Source organism: Plectropomus leopardus, chromosome 7, assembly GCF_008729295.1.
Source record: "Plectropomus leopardus isolate mb chromosome 7, YSFRI_Pleo_2.0, whole genome shotgun sequence".
Lineage (NCBI taxonomy): Eukaryota > Metazoa > Chordata > Actinopteri > Perciformes > Serranidae > Plectropomus > Plectropomus leopardus.
Genome location: NC_056469.1, coordinates 14397266 through 14423933, shown reverse-complemented (window position 1 = coordinate 14423933; position 26668 = coordinate 14397266). Strand labels below are relative to the sequence as shown.

The 26668-nt window shown below is 39.1% G+C and overlaps 1 protein-coding gene across 1 annotated transcript in view; it reads left to right on the top strand.

The window, feature by feature from the left end:
* The window catches only part of cdkal1 (CDK5 regulatory subunit associated protein 1-like 1), a 270459-nt gene that overhangs the window by 184551 nt on the left and 59240 nt on the right, over window positions 1-26668 (top strand). The window contains exons 11-12 of the mRNA XM_042489706.1: window positions 6667-6847; window positions 19902-19964. Of these exons, the coding sequence (XP_042345640.1) occupies window positions 6667-6847; window positions 19902-19964 (244 nt within the window). The remainder of the gene's footprint in view (window positions 1-6666; window positions 6848-19901; window positions 19965-26668) is intronic.

The following is a 26668-nucleotide window of genomic DNA, read 5'->3' as shown; positions in this document are numbered from 1 at the left end:
TGTTGGAGAGGAATTTCAGGAGGTACTTGAGTCAGGTTGATGGCAGATGCTTTTGTTATATGAATATTTCACAGATTACATGGGGTCGAGTTTATTTTTGCAGAACTGTTTTAACTGTTCTGTTTTGTAAAGAAGGTTTCTGATTTTGAAAGCCAACTTCATTTTTAAAACATACTTAAAGTGTGATATAGTAGCAGGTGAAGGCCTCTAACTCACTGGTGGCATTTTGAAGAGAAGACTTTGTGTTGCTGCACAATCCATGGAGGGAATTGTTTCAGTCACTTGAAAAAGTTCCTTTTGTTCAACAATGTAAAACTGTCAAGTACAAGTTTCTAATTTTCATTTTAAATCAACTAGGGATAAATGATTATGTTGACTCCCTTTACACTTTACATTGAGATGTATTTTGGGTGATTGGATTGGATAGTAGTGACCATATTAAAGTAAAAGTGTAAGTGTACACATAAAGCATTGATGATGTATTCTGTTTTCTGCAGCCATATCATCTCCGGAGGTGGTCTGAGACGCATTGGTCTTGTTCAGACTGCCAGCTCAAATCAGTGTTTCGACATATCCAGACTGCAAATTGAATCCAAACCACAATTAGAGGTGGTTTGAAATGTGATTCTAATCGGATTACTACAGATGCATCTCAGTCCAGATGCTCTTGGCTCTGATTTCTGATTTCAGGGTGTCTTTAAAGGCCACACACAATGACAATGTCAAATCCAGAGTGATGGAAGTGCTGATCAGAATTCATGCTGTTGCTAGCAGAGCACAATGAAGGACAACGTGGAGAACAACCGTCTGTGGGCAAACGCCAAAATGAATTAGATTAAAATTGAGCAACGTGACAGCCCGATTGTTTGGAGGTTAAATGATGGGCCTCTATTTATCCTGCTTCTGCACTGAAAAGCCACGCCACCAGAGTTGCTGTGTGGTTACTGACCCCTCAACCCATGTAAAAAGGTTGGTGGTGTCTGGTTACACAAATCCACAAAAAAACATTGTAAACAAATTAAACACAAGTGCAAATACAATTGGAACTAGAATGCTAGGAGCCATTAGCAAGCTAAGCCAGCAGCAACAAAGAGTATGGATATTCAAGACACTGCTTTCAATTTGGTCTGAGGAAAGTATACAAGTGAGAAGAAGCAATTCATATAGCAACCATGTCATTTATGAGCGGTGACTAAACAGATGGTGGAACAGCTACAACCAGTCCTGGACAGAGCAGTCAGATCTCATTATGGACACTGGCGACTCATATTTATACAAGTTGTAAATGTAATGATATCTGGATAAAATCTTGATACGAGGTGTATACAGGGTGACTGAAACACGTGAATGCACTGTAGATAGGCGGTTTTAACATCACGGTCAAAAAGTTGTTTCAGCCTTTTGTAATATTTGGAGATGACTGTGAATGTTAGTTTTCAAGGGGACAGATGGCTCCGATGAGAACTTAACATCCGTGGCAAAACCCAAATGTGCATCCCTACCTAAGCATTGATTATGTCTGACTTGAGCATAATTTTCACACAATATGTTGCGGTTCTGTAATCTTCAAACTTCAGTCCTTGTAGAATTAGTTTTCACTCTCACCCCAGCTGCTGCTCTAAAGCCGTCAGATTACTTGTTAATGTGATTTTTATTCAGGAGTTGAGTTTGCTGGAGACGGCAGCTTTCCAAACTTTTTTTACATTTGACAACAGATCCCCCCACAGCACATCTCTTTCCCATCTTCATCTCTTCCTCCCTCTCCTCATCGCCACGTCTCCCTCTTCCTTCACTGTCCGACTCCTACGCTACAGCGGCCCCACTGTGCCACACATTATCATTTCAGAGAACACACACACAGCGCACTCACCGCAGCACAGATGGGTTGCATGGTCTCCTTCCGACAGATGAATAGGTAAATATTTACCTTCCCAGATTGTCTTTCTTCTGCTCTCATCCTTCCATCCCCTCCACCCATCGCCTTCCTCTCTACACCTCCATGCCATGCTCATCTCTTTTTCCTCGCTGTCGTTTTTTCAGGGTTCTTCTGTCCCAGTGGTCTCGCCTTCATCTTATCACGCGGGCCGCTCACAGGCATCTGTTGTGCAAACAGGCTCGCATACACAAGCACATATTTTGAATATATGATGAAGAGGATATATGGAAACTCATACACACACATATGCACGTATGAGGGCCTCAGCAAACAAAGAGTTGATAATAATTGTGCTGAAGACAAAGGCGTGTTTTATGAAGCTTAATTCAACCCATTGAGGCAGATGGGGGACTGACTGTGTGCTTATCTTGAGTTTTAATTAAAAGACTTTAGTCTCCTATGAACACATTCTCCCTGTGTAAATGCTAACTCAGACTGGAAGCGCATTACAGCTAATGGGAGCTACTGTCTTCAGGGATGTGGTCTCTTTGCCTCCATGGGGCAGGAGGAGAAATGACAGGAACAAAGAACACACACAAACACAAACCTATTTTCCTGCCCTATTATCTCTTTTAATTTAGGTGCTTCAGGGCCTGTATTCTCTTTTTATTCTGATTTAGCTACAGGGAGTTCAGCATTAGTCACGAGGTTAGTGACTGACTGCTAGCAGCTGATAAAAAAGGTCCATCCTCCTCCTGTCTCTCATCTTGCAGATGTATACATGACGTATTCACAGGATATTAGTTTCCTTTCCATTAAAACAGATCATTCATAGTCCCAGACATTGTTAAACAGAGCACTAATTAAATGTAGCTTCTATAAACAGACATTTAGGATGCATTGAAAGATGCTATTTGAGGAACATCGGAGAATTTGAATTGTGTTCTTAATTTAACAGTTGCCTGGTATAAAATGTCAAGCCAAATTTTCCCATTTATACCTTTTTATCACACCATGTCTAATATTATTAGGGTTCCAAAGTCATGAAATTACTGGAAAAGTTATGAAATTAGAGAAACTGTTTTCCAGCCCTGGAAATGGTTTGGAATTAACCCTCTGAAACCTGGAGCATCGTCGCTCTTTTTTTCTTCTGCTTCTTTTAGTAGCTTCTCATAAGTTCAAAGTTTTAACAGAATCATTAGTAAAAGTTTTTTGTGTAAAATATGTTTGTTCATTTAAAATCCTAAAACATATCTAACGTTAGTGCTGCACAGCATGACCATTTAAATGTCAGTAGTATCCCATGATACACATTGTCATATACAGCCATTGGGCAGTGGTAATGTCTGATGTGTGTGAAAAGATATATATATATGTGCGGAATGCTCCAGCTCCAAAAATAGAAAATCTATTTGTGGTGGCAGATGCTTTCATTATTTTGGGTAAACTACCCAAAGTGGGTAGTGTAAGAAAGCCTGTTCTGATACCATTCTCTAATCACTACTTATTGTTAACTCTTTCTCAGGCCTGACATACCAGTTTGGCTTTTCACACACAAAAAAGACTAATCAGTGTGTTTTTTTCTGTAAAATCAGAAATGTCCTGGTTTAATATGACAGTGCCCCGTGTACAGTTACGTACAGGAGTTTGCATAAATGGTATCTAACAAAAGTTGCAGTCAAATTTCAGATTGTAACTCTCCTCAGCTGGACATAAAAGTGACAGGCTTGAATCTGGAAGAAAAGGCAACACAAATCTCGTCCTCTGTTAAAATTGTGTCCAGTACTTTATGACAAAAGTTCACTCTAGGTTAGATATACGAACATGTTTTTTTTCCTAGTTTTGAAGTTTCAAGAATAGCCCTCTTCCTGCGTAGGTTTAATTGAAAGCCGTTTGAGCTGACACCTAATCTGCCATCTTTTTCGACTTTCTGCTTTTTTGTCTCTGTGTCTTTGCCTTCTCTGTTTCTCACACATTCTGTTTTTGAAAGGTGAACAATAACAAGATACATTTCTCCTCTCTCATTTTAACAAGGAGTGTATCAGTGAGGCTCTTGTTCATTAGTATCACACATCACACTTCCATCACCTTTGGATCTGAGAGACAGAGGTGTCAAAATGACAGTGTGTGCGCGCATGTTTTTTTTCTTCCTCTCGCAGCCTCCACCTTACAAAAATCCACAAAAGCCAATTCACACCAGCCTTTCTTCTTGCTCTTTCTCTCAGTATTCTTTCTCCATGTGTTACTTTGCACCCCTGGCTTAAATAGTGCATTTTTTTTCCTACAATGGTGTAAATTTTCTTAGTACTACTGCAAAAATGAAAAGGACATACTGCTTACCTGCAGTATGCCTCCTCACCACTACACCACTAAAGGGCCATTGCAAATTGGATATGCAAGCCTTGGGGAGATGCAACAGACGGTTATCTTCTGAGGCTAGAAGAAAAAAAAAAGTGTTCGCATTACTAATTTTATTTACTTTCCCCTACTGATAATGAAATAGCTTGAGGGAGTATATTATAGATATTTTCTACTCTTGTGCTGAGAACATTTAATAGCACTGAATAATGTGCGTTAGTTCAGAATTTTATCCCTGTAGAACAAGAATGTTTTTCTGTGATTAGAGCCCAAAGGCTGCACAAAATATTGTTTTTGGACTAAAGCCACATGCCAACAAAATGTTACCTACTGATGAACGTAATGTGGGCACATATTAACCATGTAGGAAACATTGACTCAAAATATAATATCTTTCCACTTTCGTCCGCTTTACTTGATTAATAATTGTAGAAAGCCTAAAGGCTGCACATAGTCCTTTGTTTACCTAACAAAGTAGTGGATTAAAACCATTTATTTTGTGTTAAATACTCAGGGGGGCTTAGAACCACTGCTTGAGGGGATTGAAGAACTAAATTTTAATCACAAATAGAAAATTATTCATTTATTCATTCATTTAACCATTCCATGCTCCAATTTTTTTCCATGAGGAAGTTGTCAGGCAGATCTTAGAGGTCAAGGATGCCTGTGCCTGCAGGCCATTGGTTAATATTAATGACCGTAAGCCAATTGGAAGTCATCAATAGGTCAGAGGTTATCATGGGTCTGCAGATGCAGGAAGTTAATGTAATTAAAGATGCATCATGTTGTCGATTGCAGAGAAAATGTCTTTCCCGCTCTTTTCTTAATGTCTTTGTCGAGCTGTCTTTCTCTTTGTCGGTCTGTTGCTTAGGTGTGTGCTTGTTTCTTGTCTTATTGTCTTGCAGTTTTCACAGGAAGAGATATATGACTGTTTGTACTTTTTATTCCATTACTGTCTTTGTTTTGTGTAAACACTTACGCAGCCAGGCGCATATCTGTAAGAACAAAAAACATGTACACTTAAGGAATTACAACGTCAGAGATGAGATACTTTGTTAAAGGACAGCGAGGAAAGGAGAAGTGAGGGAGGGCCAGGAATAAAGATAACAATGAAAGAGTGAATAGAATGTAGCAAATTACTGGTGACTGATAGTTTACACAGTCACTGTAGTCCTCCTTTTTCATTCCATCCAAAGCACTTTTTTAAATAAATTAAATTATTTTTAGATAAATTGCCATATAATAGCAAATTACATGAAGAGGTCACTGTCCATCCTAATCCACTCCATCTAGATGTTTGATGTGAAGATTGTAATGAATGTCTTGGCTTGCTTGAGAATGATTTCCAATTTTTTCTTTATTGGATATATTATTATTATCAAGATTCTAAATTTTTAATAAATTTCCAATCTGACTTTAAGGGGAAAAAAGGCCATTTTCATAAATGACTGCACCCTCAAAGAAACAGGCCATTGGAAAGCCAGCTTGTCATAAGTAATTTAGACTCTGTTGTTCTTAATAATGTTGTTTCCTGCAGAATCATATTGCTAATTTAGACCTTTATGGTAATTTAAAGCTACTTCAGCCATCAGAGATGTTGTTAAATGCCTTTGGGATCAGGCCTAATCCTTGAAACTGTATTCCAATATGTCCAGACAGTATTAATTTCAATAGGAATGTCAAATATGTACTCAAGATATACAAGGTTTACTGACAGACAACGATAACTTAGCCTTAGATTTCCAACTACTGTCAATACATAGAACCAATCAATGCATCTATTCCCACACCCTACTGGCTATGATTAATCCAATGGGCCAACAGGTCAATAATCAATAGCTAATGATTTTGCAGAGGCTGCTAATCAGGCTTTGATTGACTAAATGAGTCCATGGGGAAGGCTTTACTCTTTTTTAATGCTATGCTGAATCACATAGTTTTTCAAAGGCTTATATCAACATGGGAAAACGTCTGAGTCACAATTTTCTGTCTTTTAGATAATTGCTCAAGGAGTAATTGGAGGTTAGACTCAATTGTATTGTGTATGTTTATTATTCATTTTTATGATTTGTTTTCCCCAAGAGATTAATCAGGAATTAAGGATGTTAAAACTCCCTGATTGAATAAATAACTCAAGTGAAAATATTTCATGTGGGATTAGTTGCACAACAACACCATGAGCTGTAAGCACTAACCGATCAAACTGGCGCTGAAACAAATGCTGTAGACTGGCTTTATGGTTGCTTTCTGTGATGGTATTATTTTGTTTCAATGTGAACTTTTCTGCAGATAAGGTCAAAGGTCATCTTGCTTTTTTTCCTTGCAACACCAGAAGTAGATATCAAGTGTAAATGTAATGTTTTTCACTCAGAAATGAGCAAAAACTTTGATATATGGTTTAATAAAAGGCTCTCTCTCTGTTTCTCTTTTAGGGTCCCAGGTGTGACCATTGCTACAGATTTAATCTGCGGTTTTCCCGGTGAGACGGAGGAAGACTTCCAAGAGACAGTAGACTTGGTGAAACTGTACAGATTCCCAAGTCTCTTCATCAACCAGTTCTATCCCAGACCCGGTACACCTGCCGCTAAGATGGAGCAAGTACCAGCACATGTGGTGAGTGTGGACAACAAAACAGAGACTGCTGTACTACCAGTCATCTGACATATCAGATTTGGGCGACATAACTTTAGTTTATTTAGTGCAGGACTATGATTTGTGTTTTGTGATCTCACAAAATGCAGCAAGGGAGAAAACATGACCTGACTGCAATGTTCTTCAGACATAGTATATACATGCACACATGAGAACCGACTTCTGATTCTCTTTTTTCTTTTTTTTTGTTCCTTTGCTTGCTTCAGTAAAATGCTTCCTCTTCTACATTTCTGATACGGAAGATTGTGCCATAGTCTGCTGTTTTTGTTTTGTTTTCTTTTTTTTAAATAGCCATTTCAAAACCACTAACAACAGAGGAGAAAACACTGCAGTATGTTAATTAAGTCAGGAAAATCAGCTTTAAAACCAAACAAAATCTTTTAGAATGTAATAATATAAGAAAAGACAGAAGACAGCTTGAACCATAACCACAGGGTTGATAAATTAATTTAGCAACAGTTAAGGCCCTTTAAAACTATTAAAAGGTTTAAACAATATGCTTAATGAGGTTGTACGTATAGTACTGCATACATATACAATGTATAGTAAATGTAAGTTTAAGTGTGTCGCTGATGTAACCACTTAAATCTCTTAGTAGTGGTGACGTCTTAAAATGTATGGAAAAAGATTTTAAAAAGGTCATAAAGGGTATTAAATTTGACCTCAAGATTCCTAAATCATGACCCTGATAATAGAGCTGTTAAATGAGCAGTAATGCATAGTTTTAGTATAGTGTAGTGTCCAAGGTAATGTCATTAAATATCTTGTTTTAGCTGTCCAAAACCAAATGGTATTCAGTTTGATATGATATAAACCAAAGAAATGCGGCATATCACCATACTTTAGAGGCTGAAAACAGCATTTTCTGCAAATTTTTCTATGAAAAATTACCACAAATTAACATTTAAAAAAAATGTGATCATTTTTCTGTCCGTTTACTGATCAATTAATAGACTAATCATTGCAGCTCTGGAATACAGTCACTAAAACACATTGTCTCAGGTGCTTGCCGCTCCATTTGGACTTCTTATTGTGCGCTGTATAACCACACAGCTCCTGACAGATACTCTCCTGCTTCCTCTCTCTCTCAATCTGCTGCCAAATGAAACAATTAGTGGCTAATGAAGCCATAATTGTTAGGTAAGGTGTATGTGTAGGAGAGAGAGAGTAAGTGAGAGAGAAGCACAGATTGAACACACCACCATCAGCAGCTCCAGCGTTGTCTTGGCCTTTTGCCTCTAAGGTTTCTCAGCTCCATCATTGCTTGGCAGAGCCACAGGCATCGATAATATAAATGTAAATCAAAAGTTAACTGCAGTGCTGCTGATGAACATGGATGCTCTCTGTGACCCCTGCAGTCTAACGTCTACTTTGTGCTCATTATATTCATTATGCGTATCTTTTTACAATGTATTGATGCACAGTTATACATACATATTTTGGTCAAATGAAGATCCCAGAACATTTTATAGATGCTTACTCATCACCTACATCTGTTTTGTACAATTTTAAAGATATTTGTACGCGACAAAGTGCAACAGTTCTCATATTACTGAATATTTACTAAGACGCGCATGATACGTTGCTCTGACCTTTTTTTTTTAGTTTGACCCGATGCATTATGCTGTACCCTATACTATATGTTCTATATCTTCTTGCATTTGTACTCCCTCGCTCTTTTCCATCAAAGTATTGACACATCTCTTTCAAGCAGAGCTTCTTCATAAGTCATTCTCTTTTTCTCTCGGTCCTCCTATCTCCCTTCGTTCGCTGAGGAGAAGCTGAGTGTGTCTTAGAGGGATCAATCCCCTGACAGCTACATCACTGCTTCTCCTCTTATGTTTTTTCCCCTCTCCTTTCTTTCTCCTCCATCTGTCTCATCCAACTTTATTGTCGGTGGTTGGATGTCAGCACACATTTATCCAAGACTACATTTCACAGGCAGCTCTTTGATTGTCAGGATGTAGCATATTGCTGGTTCCCGTAGAAACCTCTTATTGTCAAATCAGATTTTTTGTTTTGATTGTTAGGTCTTTTGTGTATTTAATGAGGTTTCTGCTAAATTAACAATGAAGCAAATCATCAGGCAACAAAGGGGTGTATTTTTTAAACTAATATCATCACATATCACATTTTATCCTGTGTTTGTAAAAGCCACTTTAACTGGCCATCTGAATGTTTTAAATCTAAGTTAATTGTGAGTTTATTTGTGCTTGACAGAGAAAAGTAAAAGGTGAACACGGGAGTCAGAGTAATATGTTAGGGTCCCTGTAACCAGGACACCTGCTTCGGTGGTTAAAGCTGCCCACAACATCACATCATCAGTCAGCGTGCACCTGTTCTTACACACATACACACACACAGTTCTGCAGACAGATATACACACACACAGCGAGTGGTGGCAGCTAGGCGACGTCTAGGCCATGTAGGGTCAGTCATTAATAAAGTGCACCAGATGGTTTGTCTGGAACACAACTGTGTTGAATAGCCACAGGAGGGATGGATGGAGAAGTAGATGGAGTAGGAAGCATAGGCAGAAGGAGGCCTCAGAGAGGGAGAGAGAAGGTAAAGATGGAGGGAGAATAGGAGAAAAAGCGGAAAGGGAAATGGATGGATGGAGGAAATAAATTGAGACAGAAAGGAAGAGCTATAGGGACATGCCCATTGTGGGACCTGAAAGGACACCACCCCCCTTAGAAATATAATTGGCCACTTTGAATGCTCACCTAATAAATGTAACAGCTGATGTGGTTCAGGTTGTCAGTCTCACCATTAGGCTGTGGTGAAGCTGGTGGTGTTTGTCTATGGTTTATATTAACCTTATAAATGCTGCACACTTTGCCCTTTAAAAGCAAGGGCAGATATTTACTTTCTTAGGCATGGCAAGTTTATTTATAAATCACAATTCACACACATTGGCAATTCAAAGTGATTTGCAAGTGAGCAAAGAATCATATAAAAATACAAAAAAAAAAAAAAAAAACGGTTGAAGGAGCCAGTGGGAAAATTTTTTTTAAAAAAAGTGCATTAGATCAGCTAACACAGAAAGTAGAGTACAATCAGCTACCAAAAGGCATCTTTCTTATCAGTATGGGATTTGGACATGTTGGCCTTTTCCACTATTTACATCAATATTATTGGGCAGTGCAGCAGATTGTCAGACTCACCAAATATCATCTATTGAGACTGTACTAGCAGCACTTTTTTCAGGGATTAAGTGTTCTTCCATTTATTGTACCTCGCAGGACAGATGGATCTAAGGCTGCATTCACACCAAATCAGGCGTTGCGGCGATTAGCCACAGGGTTGTGCCGTGGTGTGGGAGTGTCACTTAAATGGCCCATTTGTCAGGGAGTGGAGGGTGAAGAGAAAGCCATATCACCCCATCTCAGCAACTGTGTGTTTTTCTTTGTAAAGTTTGTTCATGTTGGCCTAAGCTGTGAATACAAACTTTATTTCTTTTACTCATTATAATTACAGGATTGGCCACCAGGTTGCGATTCTCTTGAAGCTGATTCTGTTTCAACTTTTTGCCGCAGGCTGCCAATTCCCCTGCTGCCCCACTGCCGCAGCCTAGATGCACAACTCACATTCAAATGAATTGGAGGACCGACGCTCAATTTGTTGTGAATGCAGCCTAAGGTGGTCTTGGACCTAAGAGCAGCTTTAGATCATTGCATCATTGGAACTCGTCTAGAAGAGGGCATTTTTTAGGAATTGGTTAGGCGTGTCCACAAGATCTAGTCTTTTGACAGCAGTGGACGTCCTAGTTGACGAGCTGGTTAATTGAACTGTCAATATACCCAATTCTCCGCAGTACAGAGAGTCACACTCTGTCACAAGTACTGAATTGTGAAAGAGTGTGTGTTCAGGGAAATCTGGAGGGATAGATAATGAGAATTGTAGGAGGTACTTACCTGCATTTATGGTACTGGAAAACATGTTGGAAATGAGGGACAACAGTAAAATTTACTTAAACATTATTTTTAATTACATTAAAGATTATTTTCAGACCAGTCAGTAGCAAAGCCAAATGATTAAGTAATTTTTTTATATAAAACTGGCTTCTTATGAGTTAAGGTCAGTGTATGTGTTAGTTCAGACAAATGTAGAATTTTTAAAAAAATGTAGAAACTGAGGTTGAAAATCATTTTTTAAAAGTTACAGTAAAGAGCACACTCTTCTTGTGAGTCAGTCAGTGTTGCCGAGTTGTTTTTCCACTTTTGGTCCCTTGATACTTGAGCACCTAGTTGGCTGGTGAAGTGACAACAAACTCTTCCTAAAAGGTGTGTAGACATAAAAACATACTTTATTTGGTCTCATATTTGATCATATACTGAACCTATTATAAATGTAACAGTAGGAAATTTGTTTTTGCTTTGGCAGTCTGATTTCCAGCTTTGATAAAACAAATATTTGAATCACAAAACACACAGATAAATTTGTCTCGGTAAGTCAGAGATTGAAGCAGAAGAGAAACCCCGTAGAGCTGGAGAGGGTCCAGCTGGGAAGTGGTCCAGGTGTTTCAAGGTATCTGTAGGTCTAACTTATTACCTATTGTAATGGATGATATATGAGAGAATGCAGGATGAAGGGAAGAGCAGAGGCAGATGGAAAGAATAGGAGACCACAGGGATGGAGGGAGAGAAGGGAGCATGTTGAGAATAAAGGGATGTGAATGCTATTAGCTCGGATCTCCATAATCATCCCCAGGTGACTAGAACTTAGCCTTGATAAATGGACTTGCTGAGTGGAGGGTGTGTGTGTGTAATGTGTGTGTTGGGATGTGTATTGGTATGCGAGGAGGAATTGAGAATGAGCAGCTGCTGCAGCGAAAGAGAGGGAAAAAAAGTGATAGAAAAGGAGATTAGCTATTCTAGTGGGACAGTGTTTTTAATTTCCCCAGGTTGTAATTGGTTAAGAACTCCATTACCCACAAGGCACCAGTGTGGCAGCTGTCAACGTAAAACAGCTGGCCAACCACTAGTAGCTCCATCTTCTTGCTTCACTATAATTTATCTACGCCTGGACACACAAACACTGGAAGAGACACAGACGTACACACACACACATACTTTTTCTCCTCTCTGTCTCTAATGCAGACACATACTCTCTCACACACGTATCATGGGAGATAATAACACTTGACTAAAGGCAGTCTAACAGGTATTAGGGTTGAGCTAGTGGTTAAGTTGCTGTCTGGGGCCAGGTAGGCCTGCACTTGATTAATGAGGACCTGGTTCACTAATAATGGAACGGATGACACACTGCATTTTAATGATCAGAGTTTTTGCTTGCCACATTCAGATGCCTTTGTTTTTCACCTGCGTAGGTCGCCAGTGTGCCATTTACTCTAGAGTTTTAACTGACAATGACAATGTTCTGATTGTAAAAAAAATGAAGACATCCAGTAGGTTTGAGTATAAAAATGTAGCATGAGTTGTTGGTTGTATAAAAAAGGAACTACTGATCCCTTAAAGGGGATTTACTTGGTGCTGCAGAAAGGTAACAGTGTGATTGGAGAATATATTAAATGTTTTTTAGGTTTTTAAATTGATATCTAAATGTGTGTGTTTGTGTGTATGTGTGTGTGGGGGTGTGTTATCAAAGCATATGTAGTACCTGTGAGATCTATTGTAGCAGGGACTATCACAGACTCTTTTGGCTACTTTGCCAGGTGTTAAAGCTTTATTAGGTCTGTCTCTCCATCTGTGGACAGATTTTGTCACTGTGGCAGTGTCACAACTGTGCAAGATGCAGTCACAGAACTTTTCAGGTGTATTGGTCAGATCAAAATAAAGGTCAGGTTTGAAGATAATATGGTTTGAACAAGGGGGCTGGAAGTAGTGGGGAAAGCAGGTCTTTTCCTACCTATTTTATGACCCTAGCAGATATTTGTTTTATGTCACTGTTGCTGTATTGCAGCCAGAGTGGTTTCATCGCAAAATACATGGTTACTTCTTTTACTCAAATTTTACTTGCTTATACAATAAATGGAGATGTATTTTTGCACTTGCAGGGTGTCAGGTTTGTTTTCTCTTCTGATGCAAAATAAAGAGCAGCTTTAAGGCATTTTATCTATGTGCAGTGTGACCATAGCTCACATTCAAGATCCTATTCCTGTGTCGATTTAACATATTACAGTGCTTGATCTTGATCAGGGAAGCAATTGAAAATGTTTTCTTTCTCTTTGTAGTTACAATTTACAGTGTATTCCTTGTGTACACCTTAGTTAAAGGAACATGCATCAGATCTGACACAAGGCAACACAGCAGGAACATGTTATGTCCAGTGACCTCTGTAGAGAAAAAAGGTCTCACACACACACACACACACACACACACACACACACACACACACACACACAGACATACACACACACACAGCATCGCCATTGTGACCACTGTCATTGTGATGCTCCAGGAAGTGTTAAGATAGACACACACATACACACGCCGTGGGTGTAGGCTCTATAGCACTAACATCTGTCTGTCATTAGGGAAAGACAAACGGGCACATGAGCCCCAAGCTCATGCAGCGCAGGCTAAGGCAAGATCACTGTTACCTTGCCCCACAACACACTCACTGTAGGGCATACTGACAAACATGTACATGCTGATATAGACACACATCAACACACACACACACACACACACACACACACAGACACACATTTCTACTGCCTCGTGTCAGGGAGTCCAAAATTTAAAGTTTTCTCTGAAATACACAAACATTAAGCCATTTGCATCATATCTTATAGAGGCACTGTTAAAGTGTTTGGCTTTTTTTAACTCAACTGAAACCAAGTTTCAAAGTGCACCAGTTATTGAATATATGATGATCCACTGTAAACAACTGGTGTACTAACTTGAATATGTGTCGCACTGACATTATGAAATCACTTTAGGTTCATGGCCTCTTCTGATGCAACATGAAGAGCTTGTCTTATATAAGTACTGACTTTAACTTTAATCACTTAATGAGTTTATGCAGTTTCCTTTTATTTACAATATAATTTTTAAGTAGCATCCAGTCTGAAGACAATTATTTTCATGTTTACTGTAGTTTCTGTTCAGGTAGTGTCATTAACTATCAAGAAATCATAAGGGATCAGTCATTGTAATTTAATTCAAGAATTGCAAATTTTCCCTTGGGGCTTCATAGCATTGTGCAGATATTTGACAAAAAACACTTTTATGTTGAACAGCAGTGTTTTTATGAAGCATGCAAGTTCTTTTGGTGTTGTTGGCAGCAGAGTGTGTGCTCCTGTCTAAACTACTCTGGCATGTGTTTGGAGTCTTTGTATGAATACCAGTGTATACATCCATGTAATGTCACTTCCCGTTAGACGCAGCATCCGTCTCTGGTGGCAACAACAGATGGACGTAATGGTAACAACCATCGTTCATCATCACCACAGTGACAGGTCCACACACACACACACACACACACACACACACACACACACACACACACACACACACAGAGTGCCTTTGCATTGCTGGGCAGTCACTAACACAACCTCATGGCATGCTAGATTAACTTCTCTGTTTGATGAACCACATGCATGCACATGCACACACACATACCTGTATACAGGCACTTTGTTGTACAGCACACTAATGAAGCTCTTAGAATTAAAAACACAATGGAAAAGGAAAGGTAACACTGACTTGCTTAAAGGCGGCATGACCACCTGAACCATTGCCATTTAAAAGGCTGATCTTAAATTATGTAAATGCTGCAGTCAGGGTTTAAAATCAGCTCTTTTGTCCACTGGCCAAAAGCTGAGTAAATGTTCAGATTTTGGAAGCAAATCAATGGGTTATCGTTTGTTTGTTTTTTATGCTAAGTGTGGCAAATCTACTTGCTGCTTGCATATTTCGTGAGCATTTGGCTAGCGGATGTTGTTGTTTTGTACCCTGGCAGCATTGCTTTCGGGTTTTAGGTCTTAAAGCACCATGGAGTTGTATTTTCACAATATATCCTATTTTATGCCTCTGTGCAGACAATAGCCATGGCTGGAGCTATTACATTTTCAGGTTGTTCATTTGCTCCTCCCCTTCTTGTGAATGCACCAACTCAAGAACAACTTGAGGGAGTTTCCTCAGATTTGGCGCAAACTTCCACCTGGACTTAACAATGAATTAATTACATTTTGGTGGTCAAAGGTCCAGGACATTGTGGCCTAGCATCTGCTTCATTCTTGGGAACTCAGTATTTCAAGAAGGCCTTGATAGGGTCTCCTCAAATTCAGCACAAACATCCACTTGGACTCAAGGATGAACTGATTAGAATTTGGTGGTCAAAGATGACTGAGAACTCATAAAACATGTTTTTGGCCATAACTCAAATTTCACACAAATGTGGACCAGGATAAAATGATGAAGTGTGGACATTTTATATCCAAAAAGTCAAAGGTCAGCCTTACTTTGACATCATAGTATTATGCAAAAACTACTTTCTGGACATTATTCAACATCATAACTTGATGGAACAGATGGGGAGATATCTGGTCAGATATTGAATTGGTGACGCTAGTCTTTGGTGCCCACCTAGAATCTGCACTGATTTTATAGATCTCTTGTTATGTGTTTGAAGAATCCACATTTTAAAATGTGTAGCCCCTTTGCAGAAACACCCAAAACATTGTCAACTGTCATGGCTGCATGAGTCTGGACAGACATGGATGTAAAGTGCAACTGTGACTTGACGTGTGTGTGCAGACATACAGCTGGAAGCCTGTAATTCTAGTTCTATATGTGTTTTAATCAAGTAATTGTTTTAATGGAATTGTTTCAAAGTTCTATGTTTTGTCTTGACAGTGAAATATTTGAAAATTAGTAGCAAAGTACACAACTCCTCCTCTCCGGAGTAGGTTTCTTCTTGTGGCTACTGATTAGTTCCACAGGTTCAACTTAGGGTGTCGTTTTTGCTCAAGGGTGCCCCGGCAGCAGCTGTTGTGGGATAATGAGGACATTTCAATCACTTCTTCGAAGCCAGCTTTTTGCATCATAGAGTCCACCTTTTCACCTCCATGTAGGTGGCAACATTACTTTAGCTACAAGATGCTTAAATTACAAGTAATGAGATGAAGGTTTCCCTTTATTCCTGTTATGGTAGAGGATAGGAAGTGGATCTCTTTCTCTCAATATTTTGCAATTTTTCTTTTTACTGTTTTGTTGTCCCTGTCCCCGTTTGCTTTTCTCTCTCATTTGACTCCTTCTGTTTTCATACTGGCGTTCGAATCACCTTGTGTTCAGCATGTTTTCACACCTTTGTCCTTTTTATACAGCATGTGTTTGTGTGAGTCAGTGCGGGAGCACATGCTGGTTTGTGCCTGTGGTGTGTGTGTGTGTGTGTGTGTGTGTGTGTGTGTGTGCTACTGAACTGGATAAATTCTGCTGGGAGCTCATTGGGGGTTGAGAAATCCTTACCTGCGGTTACATCTGTCTTAGAGTTACACACACACACGCACACACACACACAGTTGAGCATCACTGAGTACAGAGTGATGGTGAGAGTGATGAGGGGATGGAAGGAGGAGAGAATGTTGTTGAGGAGCTATGATGAGAGAATTGCTCTCACCTAACGTGCTTCAGGCAGAGAGGGAGTGTGGAGGGACAGACTTATAAGGGGGAGGATGGGTGAGAGAGTGGAGACAGAATGATTAGTATGAGTTTTCCCTCACTGGAGAAAAACACAGGCAGCGAGGGAGAGGTGGAGCCCCGAGGTGTATGTGGAAAGGCAAAGAATACGAGAGAAAAGAGGATTTGGAGATTCTGGAGAGCCTTTTGGCAGAGAGAGCAAGAGGGAATCAGGTAAAAACAAGAAAGAGAGGGAGCTAGACGGACAGGGCCAATGATTACAGGATTTTATGGATCACAAGAGCCCTGGGTGAGCAGAGAATGAGTAAGAGATGGGTAGAGGTGGAGGGTAGAGAGAAAAAGAAGTGATGGGATACACAGTCGGAAGGAATAGAGAGTATGGATAGGAGCAATGACAGGTGCAGTGATGAAAGGATGGACCTCACTAGAGACAAAGTCAAAGTAGACATTGGCCGAGGGCAAGGAGTACAATCTCTACCTTTTACCCAAATACCTTTATTTCACCTTCCTTCTCTTGTCTCTGCTGTTTTTACTTTTCTTGCCACATTTTCTCTGTCTTACTGTTTTGTTCATTTTGTGTGGTACTTCTCATCTTACCTCATTCTTTCAGGGCATGTTCCTAACAACTAATTTTCCCACCATTTAAACGTCTAAGTGTAAACTTAGACCAGTCAACAAGTCTAAATGTAAGAACACATTCAGAAAACCAAATAATAGCCAAAATATACAACATAGTGATAAGAGCAGTTTAAAATCATTCATCACAATTTTCATAACCAAATCATATTTTAAATGCCAATGAAATGTGTGGCACTTTGCACCATGGATTGTGAAAAGTGCACATCATCCTTTCAGAACATACCAACTCAATAAGAGTTAACACATCACATCTTTGCTGCGTATTTACCATCTTAACTCACCTACATTCAAACACACACATCACACAGACACACACACACACACGCATACACATCCAGGCTTCCTCTCCTCAGACAAAATCTCAGATGCCAGCTTGTATATGTCGTGTGTGTTTGTGCTTATGTGTGTGACAGAGACAGAGTGAGGGCCGTTAATGATCAGAGTTAGGGTTAAGGCACTCGGAAAATGTTAAAAAAGGTTTGCTATGAAGCCAAACACAGGACTCGGCTGGTATACTAAATGTTACCAGGCGTCCCACTTGACTCTAGCACAGGGTTTTACTTTACCGGACAGTGTTGTACTGATAAATGCAGGTTCAGCTGGTTTGTATGAAATCAAACTAGTTTAAGCCTGTACACTGTTTCGACTGGCAAACTAGAAAGCAACCCAACTCTAATTCAAGTTGCTGGTTAGTCTCACATGCTAATCCAAACGCTCACATTTCCTGTGAGTATTTCTATAATGTTTCTTGTTCCAACTAGAAGGGCTAAAAACATTAAATCATGTCATGTAATTTCTTGCTAAATTTTAAAACTATACCTTAAACTTGACCACACATCTGTACATATTAATAGATTTTTCCTCCGACTCTACATCCCTCCTCCTCTTCACTACATCCTCAAGCAGCATTTGACTGTCATACTATAATGATGCCTTTTTGTGATAGCAGAGCGACTTGTAGAACATTTGCTCCATATGTACAGATCCAGCCTAAGGACATTGAATCCAGCCCTTTACATACACTGAAATGGTAGTGAGGGAAAGGGAGACAGTGTGGCAATGAAAGCATACTCCCTTTAGCTACAGTAGAATATACATATATCCTTCCCCCTTAGCCAGACATGGCCTAATCAGGGAGCTAATTAGCACTCTTTGTAACTGCATCGGCCTCATGTAACTGATTGCATTAACAACTGCCACATATCAAACAGTCATGTCTCATGGTTGTGCATCTCATTATGCATTAAGGACATGCAAGGTTAAGGCCAGACTTTGAGCGGGAATAAAATGAGAAAATGAGAGATAAATTTGTGCCACAGCTGGTGGGCAAATGAATGTATTTTTTCTCCTCTGTTCATTCCGTATTTTATGGATTTAATGAACTACTGTAGGCGCTGTTCGTAGTGATTTTTCTCCTTCTGTTTAAGTGACCCAATAAGTTAGCATGAGTGAAACTGTACTGTGTGTCCATATTTATACCATATTTTATTTTTGTTTTGCGTGCAAGACAAGCAAAGGAGGAGAAGTAATGCCAAGCAAGATTTTTTTTTTACTTTAGATCATGAGTATTGCAGGGAATGGATGATAACTAAGATGTATAAGGCATATAAATCCTGATTAGTGTTACTGAGAAGTGATTCATTTGTCTCATGTACAGTACATTAATTCACCTGCCTAACAGTAGACATTGTAGACATACTGAGGGAATGCTGAGATTAACTTTTTTTGGGAGTTGTAGGGAATATTTAATTATGTTTTACAATCTTTAATACCAATGCAAAAATACTCAAGTCCAGTTTATTTGTACAGTGTTACAAATGGACTTAACGAGTCCATAAAAAAATATTAAATACAAAATAAATCAAAGACAAGAACATTCTGAAATTGTCATAGTCTTAGGGGTGTAACCATACATGGACCTTGACGGAACTAATTTTATTGATGCAAAGTGAAAACATTGACAGATTTGATTAGAGATTCCCATGGCACATCTGTGTCAACATTTCTGTCAAAGCATACCTCCTTCCAAACAGTGCTACGGCCTAACACCAGGCTAAAAATGGTAAGTAACCGAGAAAAAAACAACAACGATATTTACTGATATTGTCTCATCACAAGCCTATGAACTGAACCAAATTGAAATCCTATAGCAGCAAATATTATATTGTTGCCAACAGAAATAGTGTAATATTACATTGTGATGAAACTTGTGATAAACACCCCTTGTATTCTCATATTGGAATTGCTAACTTTGATAAAATACCTTGAAAATTATCGATATTCAATTCCATTTTTGATATAAGTAAATAAGACTTTTTGGGCATAGAATTTAAAATTATTATTAAAAGATCATACCAACAAGGCTATAATATGACTAGATGATTTTTCTTCTTTGGTTAGCTGCAGAGAACTGCTGAAAGACTGTAGTAGAGATTTACAATCCGAGATCGCCAGAAAGCGCAGTTGGTGCCAGTGTATCCTAATGCAGAAAATGAGTACTGAAACCCATACAAATATTTAGATTTGATATGTATCAACAGACACACTAGTATGCACACGGGGGGACATCGGCTATGAATGGGACATTTTCGTCCCTATCTAGATGAATGGCGCTTAATCTAACTATGTATATATTCTAATATCTACAATCCTAATTAAATGATAATCTACCCTCTGCCTTTTGTGTTGGTCTTTTTAGCAGTATTATACATACATTATATGATTGGCTTTTATACTTAAAATTTCTTTTTTTTTATTACTATCTACAGAAGAAGCAGAGGACTAAAGAGCTGTCACAACTCTTCCACTCATACAACCCATACGACCACAAGGTAAGAAATCCTTCAGTGTTTGTTCCTGAAGTGCTTCCCTGGTTAATGTTTCTGTATTTGTCTCTCTGCCTGTTTCAGCTTTGGTCTTTTATTTTATTTCTTTGCATCTGCCTTTATCCTAATGTGGAGAGTCCACACAGAGTACTCAGACTCATTCACCTCTACACCAGAAGCCTTCACTTGACATCAAAAGTAGTTGTAGGTCACCATCATCATTTTGTCGTTAAAGCTGTGATGAGTTTGTTGTCTCCACAAGACGGACACCTCTTGCCAGCAATCTATTGAATGAGGATAGCTCTAGTGTTTGTTCCTGATTACACTTTGAGTGTGTGTGTGTGTGTGTGTGTGTGTGTGAGAGAGACAGAGAGAGAGATTGAATTCTGAAGTCGCATAAATCTCCTCAACTGTGTGTGTATATACTTGTGTGTACGGGCTCATACATTATGAGGTTAACATCTGACAGCAGACTGAACATGCCTCTCTTCAGGCATGCTTATGATGATGATGAGACCCTTGTGACAGCAGTGTGTATGTGTGTGTATGCTGAGTTCTTATACAAAGATGTCCTTCTGAAAGTGACAACCCCATGACAACAGCTGTCACCACATTTTTCTGCTGTCATGAAAAAGAAAAATTGTATTTTGACTATCTTGGGTCCTTATGTATGGCTACCGCCCACCATATATACTTCAACTGAATTTGCCGTAATAATGTAAATAACGATGGTCAAACATAATATTTTTGCCAAATGTCTGAGAAGTGTTTACTTGCGTATTATGATGAGAAATAAAGCCAAATAATGTACATGAAAGCGGTGACCTGTTACTGCAGAGTGAATGTGGTGAACATCTCGGTGATTGAAGCCTTCCTCGCAGTTGTCACATTGTCATTTAGCAAAGCTTTGGCTCGACCAAGATTTTTTCCCTGCAGCGTTTATACCTCTAGAGGAGTTTGTGCCTGTTCGGCTGTTGTTATATGTTACACGGTAATTAAAAGGATATAAGAGAGATCACGTTTTCACTGTGGCAGGCATGGATCTTTGCCTCCCACACACTGACACATACACACACACACACACACACACAGTAATATGTAAGACACATGCACATAAGTGAGTACATACGATCACAAAAACGAGGATGTGAACTGAGCAAAGTTAACAGAGAATATCTTTGTAAGACATTAACACGTTTGCATCTAAATGAGATAGTTAGTATTTATTAACATGAAGTATGACTCCCAGAGGAATTGATAGACCAACAGTAAGAATGTGAACCGTACTGAACCCGCTCTGCTGAGCCTCTCCATCTCACAAATACAACTGAACATTTTGTTCTTTTACACCTTTTTGTGTAACCTTTTTTTTCTTTTCTTTTGTGTCAATACACTGACTGAAAAAGATTGTTTATGTCCCACCAGGCCCAAGAATTAGTCCAGGTTTTAGGTAAAACCTCAAGTAGTCTGAATGTGTGGCACATTACAAACCACTTCAGAAATCACTGAATGACAATTGCATATATACAACCAAAACAAAAATTTCACGACATGGTAAACACAACAAATCAGTCTTGAATTACTCCTAGAGCCAAATCCACGCGTTTAATGTCCATCTGTATATATATTGATAGATGCATATTTTGGATTTTTCTGTGAACAAAAGACAAACTGTGTGAAATGTTCTCTGACAGAACACAGTATTAGTAATCTAGTCATAAAAGTATTTTTTTATGTCGAATTTCTACATTAATTTGTAGTGATATCTCTTCCATGTGTATTTAGCCCATTCTGTGTTTAAATAAAAAATAAGAAAATTAAGTGGATAGTTAAATTGCTACTGATAAAAAATATTATCCTGCTTTGATACAGCACATTTATTGCTGCCACATAACATCATATGTTTTTAATCTCCACCAGAGTAAAATGTCCTTACTGATAACCTTGCCTATGTCACTGTATTTTGTGGATAAAATGTGTCATAAGTAATCCTGTCCTATTATAAGGTATCTGATTGACCTCATACATAAATATTTTTAATATGTCAAGCAAGTTTGTTATTAATCTTCTAAGCAGCACAACTTACAGCCATGTTCCTGTAGGTTTGTTCCGTTTCCATAGATTGTGTAGATGTGCAAAGAAATCCCCTCACATTACAAACCCAGATAGCCATGAGATATGATTTAATGATAATAAATCTAATGTCAAGCTTGCTTCCTCCGAGATCAACCATGTTTCTGCCTGTCCTTGCCCATGTCCATACACCGTGGAAACGCTGAGGCAAATCAGCTTGCATTAAGCCCACATAGCCGTTAGATAGAAATAAATGAAGTCTGATAATGTCCCTCATTTCATGTTAAATTCCCTTGGGTGTCTGGCCTTTCAGCTTACGCTCTATGTAAGGATATTATGTGTTTACTAACACATCTGTGTGTGTGTGTGTGTGTGTGTGTGTGTGTGTGTGTGTGTGTGTGTGTGTGTGCGCACGCGCACGTGTGTGTGTGTGTGCGCGCACGCGCGCACGTGTGTGTGAGAGGGAGAGACAAACATAAAAAAATAGAGAGAGCGCACACAGATTGAGAGTAAAGGGAGAAATTTGTGTCTTTACAGCAATTATTGTTAGTGCGCATCCTCCTATAGGTATAAAAAGGTCATTATTAAAGACTGAGTCAGGGTGTGGGGTGAGTGAGACTTTATTGTTCTGGAGCTCCAGGCTACCAACCAAATGAAACAATGTTTTTAAATGAACTAATTGTTGTTGTTTTGGTTTTTTTTGTACTGAGCTTGTTTCTTAATCTCCTGTGGCTCTGAGTCACAAATGTGGAAATTGGCTAGTTAAATGCAAATGAAAATGGCCTTTAAACGAGACTAAATATTCTTTCTTTCTTTTTCTGTCTTTCTTTCCTTTCTTTCCTTTCTTTCTTTCTTTTTTGCCTTTGTATATTAAACAGCACTGTAATGAAAATATGTCTGAGGTAGATGTTTCTTTGTGTGTTCATTTACATGTAGACAATTGCACTCATCTGGTGTGTGTATATTTAAGAGACAGAAAAGTGTGTGTGTGTGAGTGAACGTGCACGTGATGATTAATGTGAAATATCCTATAGCCAGATGGTGCTGAACAAGGCCCATCCATCAGCAATGAAAAGACCAGTGGGCAGAAAGCTGGCAGAGCACTTTGTCTAGGGCCAGTGTCCCGCACCGGACACACACACACACACTCACACACACACTGTCTCAGCCAGTTCACACAAACTCTCTAAGGCCTTGACTGAGTAACCCACTGAGCCATGTTGGAGCCTTGTGTTTTGTTTTGGATTACAGGTTCTTGCTTGTTTTTCGGGGGTTTTTTTGCTGCCTGGGTCCCACATGAGTGGTGGTGCCTCACCGTTAAAACAATTCTGGTGTTTTTTACTTGTTCAGGTCTGCAACTTTTTCTGGTCCCAAGACGTAGGTAAAGGCTCAGATATTTGCATTTTATACCATTTTGTTGCATGATTTGTATTCATATGAGTTTCTGAAATCATAGGCATGAGCTGTGTTAATAACCAGCATCGACCAATTATCAGATGTTTTAGAATTGTACTTTAATCACAATTGATAACCCAGTTGCCAGAATAATGTTGATATCGTACATTTTTGCAAACCATGGATATGTAACATTTGTCCAGTCTTATGTTAGGATATGCTGTAATTTTTATGTTTCACCTAGACTCTATAATGGACATAGCTACCATGACATCACCCATTGGTTTGTGGACTATTGTTGTGAAGCTTTGAGTTTGGCATTTCAGCCGTGGCGATCTTTGTTTTGGGGAGCCAGAAGTGACCATATTTTGGATGACAGGTTGGACCTGTGGGGCAAGGGGTGGATCTGACACACAGATCAGTGACGCCTTGGGGACAACCTGTCACTCAAGTGACCCTGCCCATAAATATGTATAACTTTGGGAATTATGATAAAACTTCATCCCCTGTACAGCTGTCATGAATGTTGAAATAAGTTATAGAGCCAAAACCATGTTTGCAGACATATTTATTTCTGCTGTAAATTTGGGCATTTAGCATGTTTTGGAGCCAGCCTCAAATGATCATTTGAAAAGCAGAAAAACATTTGGCTGTTCTTCACTGGCTTCATTTTTCAGCCTCCGGAGGTTGCCATTTGGTTTCAACAACAGTGTGTTATGTTAAGGTAAAAAAAAGTACTTGGATACAGTCAGGAAAGGATCTTGTTTTGGTGGAATAATTGCCACTGAAAATATCACTGATGTCTTACCAAAAACACCCAGTTTTGATGTTTGTTGGTCTTAAACAGTGGCCTGCAGTGATTTGCAATTGTCTTGCCCAGAGTGAAACACCATCCACAATCCCCTCCTCCTTCTGATGAAAAAGCCAGCTGATATATATGGAATCAAAGTAATGTCTCTTTAGAAACATTGATTTGATACATATGAACACGAATATTGTATTCTGGTGTCTGGGTTGCATTTTAAACCAGTGATGTCAACTCTATGGACATACTGACCAGTTCTGCCATTGTTCAATGGCATTTAGATACATTTATATATGGGATCATGTAGTACAGCCAATATTTTCAATATTTGATAACAGCAGCCATTATTAAGTCAAAATTTTAAGACGGCAACCTAGTGGTCTAAAGCCTTGTTTCTCTCACCTATAGGCCTCTGCTATACCTGTTCTCTGTGTTCACATTATAAGGAATTATTTCTGTTTTTGTTCATCAGTTTGATCTAGTGAGAGGGATGATACATGCAACTACTGGCATGCTTATCTTGCTACTGTTTGTGTAGAGTGACCGCAGTTTATTCCCCTGTGCAAGTGTGCACTTGTGTGTGTAGCTATAAAACGTGCATGAAAACACGACATACACAAAGACTTTCCCTTTGCTGCATCACTGTGTCATCTGGTCCAAAGTTTTTGCTCCCTCAGGGTTTTGCCCTTCCAGGTTGAGGTTGTGAAACTCCCATCTCGCTTTAGTCATTCTCGGCAAACTTAACGTGTGTGTGAGTGTCCATGCATTCAGCTGTTTCTGACAGAGCTAATAAAGCCCCTCTTCCCTCTCTCCTCTCGCCCCACACTGTCGTAGTCTCCTGAGAGCGCGCACACAGACACGTACATTCATTCTCCATGCTGTGTTCATAGGCCTGAATGACAGGGGTGACAGTTTTCCTTGCGGCAAGAGAGGAGGGACAGGCTGTCAACATGGCCCGGTGCACCTGCCCAGCCACACAAGACACACACACACACACACACACACACACACACACACACAGACACACAGAGAAAGAGAGAGAGAGAGAGAGAAGTGAAAGTTGGAAATAGAGTGGGAGGTAGAGGTAGCTAAATGAAAGGCTGATAATGAAAGACTAACAAGAGAATTTGCAGAGAATAAAACACTTAATTACACTCAATAAACTTCCCCCCTTCAGTTATTCTGAAATCCCAGTTTGCCTCATAGAAGTTGACATAATTATTTATCATTTGAAGAAAAAGAAAAAAATGTTAATTAGTCTAACAGTTCTCTCTCTCCCCAACAGATCACTTTTTTTTCACAATTTTCGCCATTGCTAAACTGAACAATTAGTATTCAGCTTTTCTCCCTTTTGGCAATTTTAATTACTTTTATTTTGTATGATGAGTTTTTTTAAGCTAATGTTGTTTTTCATTGTTGTGAAAAGCTAACCTCCATCTTTGTCGAACTTGACATTTGCTTGCCACACTTTTTTCCCTCCTATTCTGTTAATTAACTGACTATTTAGGGCAAGAGAAGCAGGGAGTGGAAGGAGGGAGGAGTGGGGAAGCAGACAGAAATATTGGTTATGGTGATTTATTTTCTTGCCACGCTCCCTTAACTTGTCTCTCCACCCATCTGTCTCTTTCAGCTATTCTGTGAAAGCCATTCTTTTGCTCTGTCTGTGTCTGGGTTCAGCGTGGCTCTTAAATGTCTTAAATTATGTAAATGTAAGGCATCAAAGGTATTTAAAGTCTTAAGTAGTGTTAGCTCTTTTGTTGCTACCATACATAGATGAATATGAGTTGATTATGGTGCCATTATTTTTATGCTGATAACTGCAGCTACTGTGCCATCTCTAATTTGGTAATTATGATGGACTCAGCAGTACATAAAAATGTTATCATTGTAGTTGTCTTGGATTTTCATTTAGGATGCATTCTGGAAAAAATGTAACTGTATGAGATGTGTTCTCAAGAGCATTTCTCTTCCTGTTATTCCCCACATGGCTTGACTGTATCTTTTCTAGTGCCTCCATACTAAGACTCACATACTATGGGTCACACACTCCCTGAGAGGAGATTAAAGCACATGTTTTTTGTGAGATGCAGGATTGGGCATGTGGTAAAAGAGAATTAAACACATTATATTTTTTTTTACATAGCTTATGATGGGAGTGGCTAAGGAGTGAGCCATCTTGCTTTATCCTGATTTCTGTTAAAGTTGCACATGCGCAACTGATCAGCACTTACGAGGAAATGGTAGCGAGTAAAGACAGTAAAGACAAGAGTTTTTGAGCTGAAGTGCAAATTAGCATTTCAGTTATCCTGGAAACAGTTGGATTCAAGCAAAACTTAAGCTATATGTTTAGTTTACCACAAGACTGACAGCGATACAGATAAAACAGGGATAAAACAGGGAGAGAGGGTTGTTTTTCAAAGACACGTTATGTTAACAG